This window comes from Arabidopsis thaliana, chromosome 4 (genome assembly GCF_000001735.4).
Source record: "Arabidopsis thaliana chromosome 4, partial sequence".
Taxonomy (NCBI): Eukaryota; Viridiplantae; Streptophyta; class Magnoliopsida; order Brassicales; family Brassicaceae; genus Arabidopsis; species Arabidopsis thaliana.
Window position 1 is genome coordinate 10,798,963 of NC_003075.7, and position 13,531 is coordinate 10,812,493.

The following is a 13,531-nucleotide window of genomic DNA, read 5'->3' on the forward strand; positions in this document are numbered from 1 at the left end:
CAACCCACTGGAGTCTATAGCCGCCAAAGTCTTTCTTTAGTATATCTCCATCAGAAAAACGCCATTGTAGTCAGCATGTCACCCACTCACCCTACTATCATGGATCAGTTCAATAATGCTTTCGCAAAGCAAATCACCATTTAATTTTGGGATCAATTTTTCTTATTATAGTTCATTTAATCTGTTTATATAACCATCACTTAACTCTCTATTTCTAAATATTCGGAGCAGAACAGAATGGATCAAATCATATGACTATTTTGCTTACACCTAGTTTCAGCACTATACATATACATGCTCATACTAGAAGATGGTTAAAATTTATAATCAAGCGTCAATAACCTATGCTTTAATACTCCCTCTGTTCTTTTTTAATTGATCTTCTAGAAAAAAATATTGTTTCTAAAGATTAATTTTGATTTTTGAGATTTTCAATACATTATTTATTAGTTATTATTCATGAATTTTAAACTTCAAGACAAATAATTAAATATTATTGGTTTCTAATTATAGAAAAATGTAAATCACAAACATTAATACATTTATAATCAGTTTTAATATGTTTTCTTAATTTGGGTGTTTTTTCTAAAATATCAATTAAAAAGGAATAGAAGGAGTATAGTTCTAAAAAATTACTAATGAGTTCAATACGGATAGAAGGTAAAGGTGCAAATGGTTGCACTTTTGGAGAGAAAAATGGATGAATAATTGATTTACCTCAAATTTTACCATTTAGATTGAAAGTATAATATCTATTAATCATTTCTTTCAACCTTAATGAGATGAACAAAGAAAAAAACATAGATATATACATACAACATAAAAGCATAAAAAGCCAAGAGCTCATCGATCATTTGCAAAATATGGCGTACGTTGAGAGTCACGTGTCATATGTTCCACTGTTATTACCCATCACCTCTGAATAGATCGGAGACTATGTCGGACAACAAACAACAACATAACAGCTAGATACCAACGTGGGCTAATGAAGAAACCCAAATCCGGGAACACAGAAATAGGGATAAAGTAAAAACACAAAGCCGCAACAACCGAAGCAGAAAGAAGCTCTGCCGAAACTTCTTCTCCAATCGTTTGTTTTGCCGATATATAAGGTATTTTTTTCTTAATACCCTGAATGATCGCCTCCACGAGATCACTATCGTTGCTGCCAATGAAAATTAGAGCTAGTTAGGAATATTCCACATTGGAAGTGAGATGGTATCTTGACTGCATTAATTAGTTTTGAGTTGGAATACTTTTATTTTACCTATAGTATCCTGACGTGAAGCTAGGCTTTCTAGCAATAGACCTTAGACATCCAACGATGTGATGGGTCAACTGATGATTCTGTCTCCCTTGTGTCCTCACCATTTCATCAAAACATTTACCAAATCGTCCCTCCAAATTGTTAACTTCTTCGATGTTCACTTTGTAGAAGATGGGGATCACCATGAGTTTCCCTTCGGCCACGCGCTCATGGATCGTCGTCAGCTCATTCAAGCACTGTTGTGACTCTGCGTATTGGTCAGAGAAGATCACGAGAGCGAGTTTCGAGTTGTGGATCCTCCTGACGAAAAGGTGGTCATCATGATGATGAGGGCCTCTCCTTTCCCATTGATCATGATCGTTATCTACGAAAACGTTGACCCGTGCGTCTTTTAAGGCCTTCACGACATGGCTGACAAAGCCTTTTCGCAGGTCGTTCCCTTGAAAACTGATATATATCTGAGGGCGTGGTCGTCGTCGGAAAGCTGGCATCGTCATGGGACGTAGACGAAGTTTGATATATAGGCAAAAAGAGAACAAATAAATTTCATAAAATGATTGGTGATTATGTTTTGTGTTTAATTACCTCTGCGACTGTATAGCCTTATAGAGTCATTGGTTTTATTTAAAAATATACAGACGTCCAATATTATTATTTCTCTTGTAATATAAATACGTTAATACTAATGACATTTTGATGAATCTTCTTCGTCTTTTCTTATTTATGCTTTCATATTTTGAATAAGGATTCCATTTTCTCTTACTATCCAGAATACTTACAAAAGTTAATTAATTTTGGAAATCATTACTAATTAATTTACAAAAGTTAATTTGAAAAGTTCAATGTTCAATCTACTCTGCTCATTCCAACCATTTGTTGTTTTCCAAAAGTTAACCTCATTCATATGTTTTAATCGCTAGTCCACTACAGTGGTTGGGAAATTTCCAATTAGATCCCATTAAGAAAGTAATATAAAACTAAAGAAAAGGTAATATAAAATCATGATCAACATTGCGGTTGGTAACACCAATAGAATATGTATCTATTATTTGTACATATCCACAAAGCGTTACCGGAGTCTACACCCATACAAAAGTCTTTATTTTGTAGAGATAATCAGTCAGTCATAGACCATCCCAACAACACAAAACTACAATTATGATATTCGCAAGGAAGAAGTTTCCGCGATCAATCGACGAAATTCATTTTCGCTGCCAAGAGAATTCCACCTCCATTCTAGGAGCTTACTGCTTACATATGGAATTATTAGTGAGTTGATATTTAGTTTTAGGGAAAATTCGTTTTTGGGTCAACAAAGTATATGAACTCTTTCTATTTACTTTTATTGATATTTTGTTATCTGCGTTAAAAAGTTGGTAAAATGACTCGAGAAGACGACAAGTCAACTATCACTATTTGGTTTCTTTACTTTATACTGATCCTAAAATGTAATATTTCTTACTGAGATTTCAGTTGAAGAAGAATTGTAATAGTAATTTCTGGAAACCCACATAGAAGACAGGGATTGCTACGAGTCTCCCTTCCCTTACTCGCTCAGCTATCTTCACCGCCTCGCGTAAGCACCTCTCTGATTCTGCAAACCTTTAAGAGAAGATCACAAGGGCGTTTGCGTACCTCTGTTTTCAAAAGATACACTATTTACGAGGGTGAAAAAACAAAAAACTAACGGACATTGTGAAACCGAACCGAACCAAACGAAATTTGATCAATGTGATTATGTGAAGTAAACAAGATTTCATAATAAAAAGAAAATTAAACATCTTATAATCTTGAAATACAAAAAAAATTATTACATTAACTAAATATAACCAATTAAATGAACTTTCGTACTAATTTTATCTAAAACCAATTCAAACCAACGTCCTAATGAAAAGGAAAGTCTTAAAACCTAACCGAAATAAAATTTGGAATCAATTCAAACCTTTTCCTACAACACAAAATATCTAAAAAAATCTGTAGCATTTACAAAGCAAAATTGTAAACAGAATTTTAATTTTTATGCCCTACTACCTTTCTGAAACTGTAAATCTGTATTTATTCTCTCTGTTTTAAATACAGATAATTGAACATCAAATTTTCAAACAAGTTGAAAATGATCGATCAATATAGACATATAGTCATAGAAATAGAAAGTGGCTAGAGGAAAAAGAAAGGGATAAATTTGTTAACTTGTTTAGGAAAATTTACTAAGGGGAAAAATAAAAAGAGAAAATTTGGAAAAATGTCTCTTTTCTAAGCTTTTGTTTGAAAAATAACCTATCCATTTTTTCTCTTTTAAAATATATTTTCTAAAATATAAAAGAAATATAAAATTATAAATATATCCTTATTAAAATTTACTAATAATTTTAAAACATTTATATTTAAAACAAAAATCATTTTTTTATTTTATTTTTTATCGACACCAAAAAAAATTATAATTTAATTTAAAAATATTTGACGTAACTAACTAACTAACAATTTTACATAAAATTTTATCTTAAATATATTTTTTAAGAAAAATATTGTTACAACACAAAGAAAAAACAAGAATTATTCTTTAAAAGAAAAAAGTTAGTCGTATATATATGTATAAATTACACCATACATATATATATGTTACACCATGCAGAATTTCATTATCATGTATTCATGTTCTTATAATTGAATTATAATTGAAATTACAAATATTTACAAACAAAGCTAAATTAGTTCAAAACTTGGTTAATAATGTAGAGTTAAAGAATTTTAGATTTAAAAAAAAGTGTAGAGTTAAAGAATTATGTGTTTGGAGTTAGATTGATTTCTTTATATAATGTGGGAAATATGAAGTGATAAACTTAAGAATATTGTTTTGATAATATCATGTTAGATTTTAATATTTAAAATATATAAATTGTATTCATCTTAAAATGGTTAAAAAAATAATAATTAAAATTTTAAATTAAGTTTATTCTTTATTAAAAAAAATCGTATTTAATTTAATTTTATGAAAAATATTTTTCTTTTGTTTTAAATCTGGACAGAATTGTCATTTAACATATTTAAAATTATATATTTTAATTAAAAATAGGGTAGAGTATATTTTTCAAACAAAAACTCAAAATTAGGGCAATTTTCAAAATCACCCAAATAAAAGTTTAGGAAAAATTCTTTTATTTTCAATATGATTAAGGAATTTTTCATGTTAGGGAGGAATAGTGTTTTTATAACTTTTTTTTTTTTTTTTTTACTTTTTGGATAATAGAGCTTGTGATAGATAGAGAGATGATATAAAACGTAGTATAAGTTTGTGAGGTTTTCGATCAACAAGTATTTGTGTGATATTATGGCCTTTTCTTTTGACCTAGCCGTCATCTTCCAACGGGAGAGAAGAATGAAGAGGAAATCAAGAGTAACAATAAGAAGAAGAAGACGAAGAGACATGTGCAAGAGCCACGAACCGATGCCATATATTCCTTTCGATCTCGTGATCGAGATTCTAACAAGACTTCCTGCCAAGTCCCTTATGAGATTCAAATCCGTCTCAAAGCTCTGGTCATCTTTGATTTGTTCCCGAACGTTCACCAACCGTTTGCTAAGGGTTCCATCATTCATACAGCGTCTATACGTGACTTTGACCTTCTTGGACAACAGCCTGCAGCGCAAAAGCAAATTACTATCATCGTCGTCTTCTCCTGGCTCGGACATTAGTACAATGTCATCATTTGTAGTTGACCGAGATTTGACCACCCCATCGATGAAAGGCTACTACCTCTCTCACGTTTTACGCGGCTTGATGTGCTTCGTAAAGGAGCCAAGTGTGAAAATATACAACACTACCACTCGACAACTTGTTGTCTTACCCGACATAGAAGAATCCAACATCATAGCTGAAGACCACAAGAATAAGAAGATCATGTATCGTATTGGACACGATCCCGTTGGTGATCAATATAAAGTGGTTTGCATAGTTGCAAGACCTAATGACGAATTCGGAGAGCTCAGAAGGTACTTGTCCGAGCATTGGGTCTTCATACTAGGAGGAGATAAATCAAGTGGATGGAGAAAAATTCCTTGCCCATCTCCCCATCTTCCTATAACACAAATATTAAGTATCAACGGGCGTATGCATTACCTCGCTTGGGTACAGAAGTTTGATCCTATGCTTGTGACTTTCGACTTTAGTTCTGAGGAAATCAGTATTCTCCAAGCACCTGAAGATATCCGTTGGTTTAAATCTAACCCTATAGAATACTATGGAAAAGTAGCTCTTTTAAATCTTTCCGATCTTAAAAGAGAATGTACGATGAACCTATGGGTTATGGAAGATGTAGAGAAGAATATGTGGTCGGAGAAGACTTTGGTAGTGCATCCTTCTCAAATGGATATAGTCAAGAGCACTAGTTTGAGGGTAGCAGGTACAACTAGAAACAATGAGGTTATCTTGGTACCTCATAATATACGTTATACTCTAACCGGAGAGGTTATCGTGGAACCTCAAAATACAACTCTTTTATACATTTTTCTCTATGATTTACAAAAGAATCTGATGAGAAAAGTTGAAATTAAAGAACCACCATATCATACTAAATTTTGGGATGTTGTTGGGTTAGATGATGTTGAGAACTTCATGTATCTTTAAATTCATCTAGCTTGAGCGGTTTTTTGTTTTTATGTTAAAAATTATTTTATTAACGAAGCTGACGACTGATACATAACACAAGCACAATCATTTTTGTTGTTTAAGCATTTTAAGTTTCAACTGCTTTCTCTGTTGTGAGTTATGAAGCCAGTATTTGAAGCAATATGATTCAAAGAGTGCAACCAAAGATTGTTAACCCTCTCTCATCACCGTTTCAAGAAAACGTTTACCGAATAATCTTTCAAACATTTTCATATCTTCGGTCCAAACCAAAGGAGATTACAACGAGTTTTCCTTTCACTAGCTCAATCATTGATACTCACCTTCTCGGTGCAAACACCACTCTGACTCTGCGTCTCTCTGTTTTCAGTAGATACACACTATTTCCTAGGGCGTGGGAACAGTAAACCAAACCAAAAGAAAATAAACGAACCAAACCGAACAAAACTTTCATAATAATTTTATACTGAAGAAATCAAACCAAATCCAAATTTTATGCAATGAACGAAAGTAAAAACAGATCTTATAATAAATTAGATTTTTAATTTACAATATAAAGATGCATTAAATATACTAATAATACATAATATAGTATTAACTAAATTTTGCTTAACAATTGTTTATAGTTTTTAAGTATTATTTCCAAATCCTAACTAAAGCTGATAATTATTTCCAAATAATTTTAAAGATAATTAATTCTTATCTTAAATATTTTTAAACAAAATTTTATCCAAAAAGTAAAAAATAACTTTAATAAGTGATAGACTTTTCCAAAATATTTTAAATATTATTTTATAAAATTGATATATATATATATATATAATAAATAAAGTCTTTATCTCAGAAATAGTTGAAAAAATAATTAAGAATTCAAATTTAATTCTTATCTTAAATATTTTTAAAACAAAATTTCGTCCAAAAAAAAAGAAGTAAGTTTTATTAAGTAATAGACTTTAGAATATTTTTCGATATTATTTTGTTAAAATTTAAAATATCTAAAATAAATAATTATTTATCTCAAAAAATAGTTGAAAACATAATTAAGAATTCAATTTTTTTTTTTTAAAAATTTTCTTCTAAATATCGAATTTTGGTTTTAATTTATTTAAAAAACAGCTTTTCTTTTGAATCTGGATAAAACTGTCATCTAACATTTTTATTAAAAATAGAGAAAAATGTATATTTCAATTAAAAATCCAAAAACAGGATAGTTTTCAAAATCTCCCTTAAAGAAAGAAGCAAATTTACTTCTTTTTTAAAAAAGCAAAATACTACAACTTATAAGGTTGTGACGCTACCAAAGTTTACTATCACATAATTAATTATTACCAAACACTAGATATGGCTTTTAGTTTCGACCTAGCCGTCATCCTCCAGCGGGAGAGAAGAAGAACGAAGAGGAGACGAAGAGACTTGTGCAAGAGCCGCCAACCGATACCGGAGATACCTTTCGATCTCGTGATAGAGATTCTCACGAGACTGCCTGCTAAATCCCTTATGAGGTTCAAATCCGTCTCAAAGCTCTGGTCATCCTTGATTTGTTCGCGAAACTTTACCAACCGCCTGCTAAAGCTGTCCTCCCCACCGCGTTTATTTATGTGTTTGAGCTCCTCCGACAACAGCCACCTCAAAACTGTACTACTATCATTGTCTTCTCCTCCTGACTCGGACATTACAATGTCTTCCAGTGTAATTGATCAAGATTTGACCATGCCGGGTATGAAAGGCTACCAGATCTCTCACGTTTTTCGCGGCTTGATGTGCTTGGTAAAAAAATCAAGTGCCCAAATATACAATACCACGACTAGACAACTTGTTGTCTTACCTGACATAGAAGAATCCACCATCTTAGCTGAAGAACACAAGAGTAAGAAGATCATGTACCATATCGGACACGATCCCGTTTATGATCAATATAAAGTGGTTTGCATAGTTTCTAGAGCTAGTGACGAAGTTGAAGAGTACACGTTCCTGTCAGAGCATTGGGTCTTGCTACTAGAAGGAGAGGGATCACGTAGATGGAGAAAAATATCATGCAAATATCCACCACATGTTCCTTTAGGACAAGGATTGACTCTCAGTGGTCGTATGCATTACCTCGCTTGGGTGCGTGTGTCGGATAACCGTGTGCTTGTGATTTTCGATACTCATTCTGAAGAATTTAGTATGCTCCAAGTACCTGGAGATATCTTTTGGAAATATAATGGTCTTCTAGAATACGGTGGGAAAATAGCTATTTTAAACTATACCAAAGTTGATATCGAAGGTGTGATGGAACTATGGGTTGTGGAAGATGAAGAGAAGAATCTTTGGAGCAGTAAGATATTGGTGGTCAATCCTTTGCAACTGCAGATGGTCAATAGCATTATTAGTTTGACGGTACTAGGAACAACTCGAAACGGCGAAGTTATCTTGGTACCTGGTCCTGAAGACAAAACTGTTTTCAACATTTTACTCTATGATTTACAAAAGAATCATATTAGAAAAATCGAAATCAAAGGAGGACCAGACCGCTATCTTAACAATATTTGGGAAGTCGTTGGAATGGATGATGTTGAGAACTTAATGTATCTTTAAGTTCATTGGCTTGTGTGTTAATTTTTTTTCTTTTTTACCAATTTGTTTTTCTATTATTTTAGTTGTTTTGTTATGCTACCTAATTTAATTGTGAAGAATTCGAAAAATATTGGACACGATTAGGGTTGTCAATCGGGCCTCCCCGCGCCCAAATGGACCATCCGCATCCTGCCCGCTTTTCTTCTGATCCGCGACGGACCTGCCTGCCAACGACCGCGGTCTTGAAAAGCGAGTCCTAACCCGCCCCGCAGAGCCCATCGGTTAGACGGGCTGGCCCGCGGACATTAGTAAAACTCCTTTTTTTAATCCTCCGTCTGCTGCTTTCTAGTGTCCTGACTTGTGCGAAATAGGGATGAGCTTGTCATCAATTCATAAAACCAATTTAACCAATGTAGTTCTTGATTGGTTTAATCAAGGTTCAACATTGAGGGGTCCGAATTCTTGATTAAACCAATTTAGATTAGCTAAATAGAATCGAAGCATAATCTCAAGCCAAAAACTAATTCGATTTTGGTAGATTCTCAACAAAAACCGAATCACTCAGGAACATCATAACTATTTCAATACCAAAACTCGGAATCAAAAGTGATCAAGCACAAAAACAGATCAACATTAGTAATATTTCACAAACATCAATCGATCTTGCTAGAGTAACATAATTTTTGGCAAGAATCAATCACAGATCTAAGATCAATCAGCTATGTGATCGATTGTAAGTATATTAGAGCATCGAAAGCATAATCTCAACACAATTTGGTCGAATCTAGCAAAAAAACACCCAAAATTTCACACAAAAACCTATCAATTTTGGTAGATTTCAACAATTAGAACTCAAAGAAGCTAAATCTACTCTTTAGAACCATGATCGATCCCTATTACACCAAATTTCGAAACAAAAACGCAAAATCTGATGGAATTTTGGATCAAATTCAACTTTGGATCTATCTACATGAATCATCAAGCTTCCACAATCGAATTGAACAATATATTATCCAAAACTGAAGAGAAATGGTTACCAGAAGAACTTGGGAGAGAATTTCTCTTCATGGCTTCCTTGAGAGAGAGTGAGAATTAGAAATTTTGAAATTTGTTTCTGAGAGAGAGAGTGCGCTTAACGGCAAATGAAAGTTTCTCGTCTCAGATATTTATTTGGCTTAAGCGGGAAAGCCCACACTTTATTTTTCCGTACAACAGAAAAAACAAAAATAAATACTATTGTTTCAGACGGACACGTGTAATATCGCATTAGCCCAGTGGCTTTGATACCTCGTCTGCCCAGCCCTGGGTTCGAATCTGGTTTAATACCCATATTCGTTATCTTTTTCCTTCTTCCACGCTCAAACTATTTCCTCTTTTAAAAACTCATACAATATCATATTCGAAAAACAAAATGCGACCTCTTTTTTTTTTTTTTTCCCTGTTTCTACCATTTTTTAAAAACACATGAAAGAAAAGAAGAAATGCAAAGTCTCCTTTTAATTCAAATATATCTACAAATATCCAAAAAATATGAATAAAAACAAACCAGATTCAAAGCTACACATCAAACAAAAAGCAAGACAACGATCCAATAATCATTTGATCTCTCATATTGGCAACGTTGTCAATACTTAGGAAACGTTGGAGAGAAGAAGCAACATATTTGATGAGATGGTTTCCCTGTTTATATAGAGGAGGATATTTTCCAAATTTTTTTGGAAAAAGCAGAGCATAAAGGCTAATAAAGCTCGCAAACAAAAATCAAAAGCAAAAAAAAAATAGTTTTTCTGCATTTTCAAAAGTTTGATTTTTATGTCACAACTTGTTAATGTTTGGAGCTGATGTTGCGCTGAGTTTTGAATGTTTTGATTTAAATGATTCGCTTCCTTATCTGAAGCTGTTTTGCTTGCAATTTTGAGGTTTTTGTGCTCTGATTTTGCTGACTCCAAGTTTGTTGTACGCGATATGGAAGCAAGAAAAGAGAGGAAAGGAAAGGACATAGATGCTGGTTCAGTTAAAGACCGGATTTAACATCCCTCTCAAGCAAGAAAACGGAAACCCTTTTTGAAATACTAAATTTTTAAGTCCACTACTACAAAAATTAAAACTCATTCCTTTTATATGTAGTCTCGATTCATATTTTCAAAAAATTTAAACAATTGAAACAAATAGTATCTGTATAAATTAATAAAATATTATGATCCAACAGTAATAATTTATAGAATTTTTACGGTGTAGTGTTAAAAAAAAGTTTTACTGTATATACCACTTCTTATATCAATCTAGGAATGAATAAATATTATTATCCTGAGTTATTTATTCTTGCCATCATATATATATATATATAATATTTTTTTCTGATCAACTTATTAATCTTGTTCTCTAATTTGTATTAAGTAATAAACTAATTATTTCCTAATATAGAATTGGTCTCTATCCCAATAAAGAAAATGAAGTCACCTTCTTCTTCCTCTTTTCTCCTGTGTTGATGAAAAAGCTTCAAGATTCAATCAAATCATCAAAAAAAAAAACTATAACTTCTATTGATCTTGATATCTAAATCCGCCATGGATCTTGCCCCAGAGGAGCTTCAATTTCTCAACAAAAGAGGAATTCTACGTGAATCAACATCAATCCCACAATATTCTCTAAAAACCTTTTACCTCATAACCCTAACCCTAATTTTCCCTCTCTCCTTCGCAATCCTAGCCCATTCTCTCTTCACACAACCAATCTTAGCTCAGATCGATACATACCCACAAGCCGATCAATCTCAACTCCAACATGAATGGACCGTCCTCCTCGTTTTCCAATTCTGCTACATCATCTTCCTCTTCGCCTTCTCTCTTCTCTCCACAGCCGCCGTTGTCTTCACCGTCGCTTCTCTTTACACCGGAAAGCCTGTTTCTTTCTCCTCCACAATGTCAGCGATACCTCTCGTCCTCAAAAGATTGTTCATAACATTCCTCTGGGTCTCTCTTTTGATGCTTGCGTACAACACCGTGTTCTTGATCTTCTTGGTCACGTTAATCGTAGCTGTTGATTTACAGAACGTGGTTTTAGCTGTGTTTTCGTTGGTAGTGATCTTTGTTCTGTTTCTTGTAGTTCATGTTTATATGACAGCTTTGTGGCATTTAGCTAGTGTAGTCTCTGTTCTTGAACCGATTTACGGTTTGGCTGCGATGAAGAAGAGTTATGAGTTGCTTAAAGGGAAGACTCTTATGGCTTGTTCGATGGTTTTCATCTATCTTGTTCATTGTGGATTCATTGCTGGAGTTTTTGGAGCAGTGGTGGTTCGTGGTGGTGATGATTACGGAATTTTCGCTAGAATCGTCGCTGGTGGATTCTTGGTTGGTGTTCTTGTGATAGTGAATCTAATTGGACTGCTTGTGCAGAGTGTGTTTTACTATGTTTGCAAGAGTTTTCATCATCAGGAGATTGATAAATCCGCTTTGCACGATCATCTCGGTGGGTATCTCGGTGAATATGTGCCTCTTAAGAGCAACATTCAAATGGAGAACTTTGAAGTTTGACTGCATCATCAAACAGAGTAAATCAGGTTTTTTGCAGTTTGAAAATGTCTTTGTATGTTTGTAATATTTGTAATCTTTTCACTAAGTGAATTTTTGTTTTTTACTTGCATATCCAATGTAACGAGGGAAGAGACTTGTTTTTACAGAGTTTCTGTTACTTGTTAGATACTTCTTGTTCTTGCATTCAGGTTATACAATGATATGAGAGAATATTTTGACAAAAGAAAATGGGCTATATAATGGTTCAAGAGTCTGGTTGTGTTCTGTTTCATTGAGCTAATTAGTTTCAAGATGAATACTCTGCTTCATTCTACATTATACTTGGGAGATATATGACTTTGATCTTGTAGGTATGAGTTGTGAATTACTTCCATGAATGCTCATTATTAATGTATTACCATGTACAAGCAATGACTCAAAGAGTGGCAACAACAAATTCCTCAAAAGAACTTGACTTGGGGACTGTGAGCAAAATATCACACCACTCAACTTTCCCATACGTAGGAAGCCAACGAGACTGAGGCGGAAAACTACGACTTGTACCGACACCATTAGATTCCTTGTTGTGCGACTCTTACTAGACTAAAACGGGAAGTGAACCATCTTGAACTAGGGCTGGGGATTCGAGTTGGTCCACGGCTCAGAGTAAACCAACGTGGCTTAGAGCTACCATGGAACATTAAACAGAGATAAGGACAACTCTCGGTGCTTCCTAATAGTCTCCGGGTACGGGGTATCGTGAAGATCCGTGGAGGCGAGGAGAGAGCAGAATATCTTGGAAGCTAAGGAGAGAGTTGGGTAGTACAACCTCGAAAGGCGGGCTAAACAGTTCATCCGTATATGTTAATTTACCATAGTTTTGTTTTTCGTAGTTTTTCTATTGAATGGACTCAAATTAATATCGTGTGAAACTTTTGAAAATACTGAAAAGGCCCTTTTAGTGCAATAATTCAAATTGAATATGACCTTGAATTGTTTTAAAATCATTTTTCTTCTCTTGATTGAACCTAATTGAACTACAAAACTATGGTCAAAATATATGAATGGTATTGAGTCTATTGAGTTTTGTCCTACTCATATAATTTGGCAGTTCATGAAAAGAAATGGATCTTAAGTGGAATATGCGTCACCTGTCATAATTATAGGTTGAATGATGAATGTTTAGTTTTATTTGTCAACTATTTTTTTTTCGAGGATAATGTTTGTTTTTTGTCTTTTCCAGTACGATAATGCTTAAACTAACATTCTCAACTATCAAAACATTCCAACGTATACCGAAATGAAAGTTGACGTGATAAATCCGATCAAGAACACAGCTTCTTAACGTGGCTACTGTCGTCGACCGACGTTTATTAAATTAAGTTTTCTTATATACATAAAATTCGTTCAATTTAAATTAATGTGGTGAATTCGCAAGTTTAAAATTTCACAGAAAAAATGTTTTTTATAACTATAAACGCTTAATCTCATGCACGTTCTCTTTTCAGGAGATATGTAACTAACTAATGTATTCCATGATGAATGTTTGGGAAAATTAATTATAGTGGATAC

At 33.4% G+C, this 13,531-nt stretch overlaps 4 protein-coding genes and 3 long non-coding RNA genes across 7 annotated transcripts; 4 read left to right on the forward strand and 3 right to left on the reverse strand.

Moving 5' to 3' along the window:
* Positions 1-769: 769 nt before the first annotated feature.
* Positions 770-1,830, reverse strand: AT4G19925 (Toll-Interleukin-Resistance (TIR) domain family protein). Its single transcript, NM_202849.2, has 2 exons — positions 1,268-1,830; positions 770-1,165 (listed from the first exon to the last, which is right to left on the reverse strand). Exons 1-2 carry the CDS (start codon positions 1,762-1,764, stop codon positions 913-915), a joined length of 750 nt encoding a protein of 249 aa, NP_974578.1. The 5' UTR covers positions 1,765-1,830; the 3' UTR covers positions 770-912.
* Positions 1,831-2,611: 781 nt separating this feature from the next.
* AT4G06930 lies at positions 2,612-2,851 on the forward strand. The gene has a single exon (NR_142061.1). It is a non-coding gene; the product is annotated as an other RNA (long non-coding RNA).
* AT4G06925 lies at positions 2,612-2,981 on the reverse strand. The gene has a single exon (NR_142060.1). It is a non-coding gene; the product is annotated as an other RNA (long non-coding RNA).
* A 1,614-nt stretch (positions 2,982-4,595) lies between these two features.
* Positions 4,596-5,891, forward strand: AT4G19930 (F-box and associated interaction domains-containing protein; the record flags this gene model as incomplete). The annotated part of the gene is made up of 1 exon (NM_118111.1): positions 4,596-5,891. One exon carries the CDS (start codon positions 4,596-4,598, stop codon positions 5,889-5,891), a length of 1,296 nt encoding a protein of 431 aa, NP_193726.1.
* A 1,341-nt stretch (positions 5,892-7,232) lies between these two features.
* Positions 7,233-8,570, forward strand: AT4G19940 (F-box and associated interaction domains-containing protein; the record flags this gene model as incomplete). Its single annotated transcript, NM_118112.2, has 1 exon — positions 7,233-8,570. One exon carries the CDS (start codon positions 7,233-7,235, stop codon positions 8,466-8,468), a length of 1,236 nt encoding a protein of 411 aa, NP_193727.1. The 3' UTR covers positions 8,469-8,570.
* A 2,310-nt stretch (positions 8,571-10,880) lies between these two features.
* AT4G19950 (polyadenylate-binding protein 1-B-binding protein) lies at positions 10,881-12,246 on the forward strand. The gene has a single exon (NM_118113.4). The coding sequence runs from the start codon at positions 11,015-11,017 to the stop codon at positions 11,978-11,980; it is 966 nt and encodes a 321-aa protein (NP_193728.2). The 5' UTR covers positions 10,881-11,014; the 3' UTR covers positions 11,981-12,246.
* A 54-nt stretch (positions 12,247-12,300) lies between these two features.
* AT4G06935 lies at positions 12,301-12,935 on the reverse strand. The gene has a single exon (NR_142062.1). It is a non-coding gene; the product is annotated as an other RNA (long non-coding RNA).
* Positions 12,936-13,531: the final 596 nt, after the last annotated feature.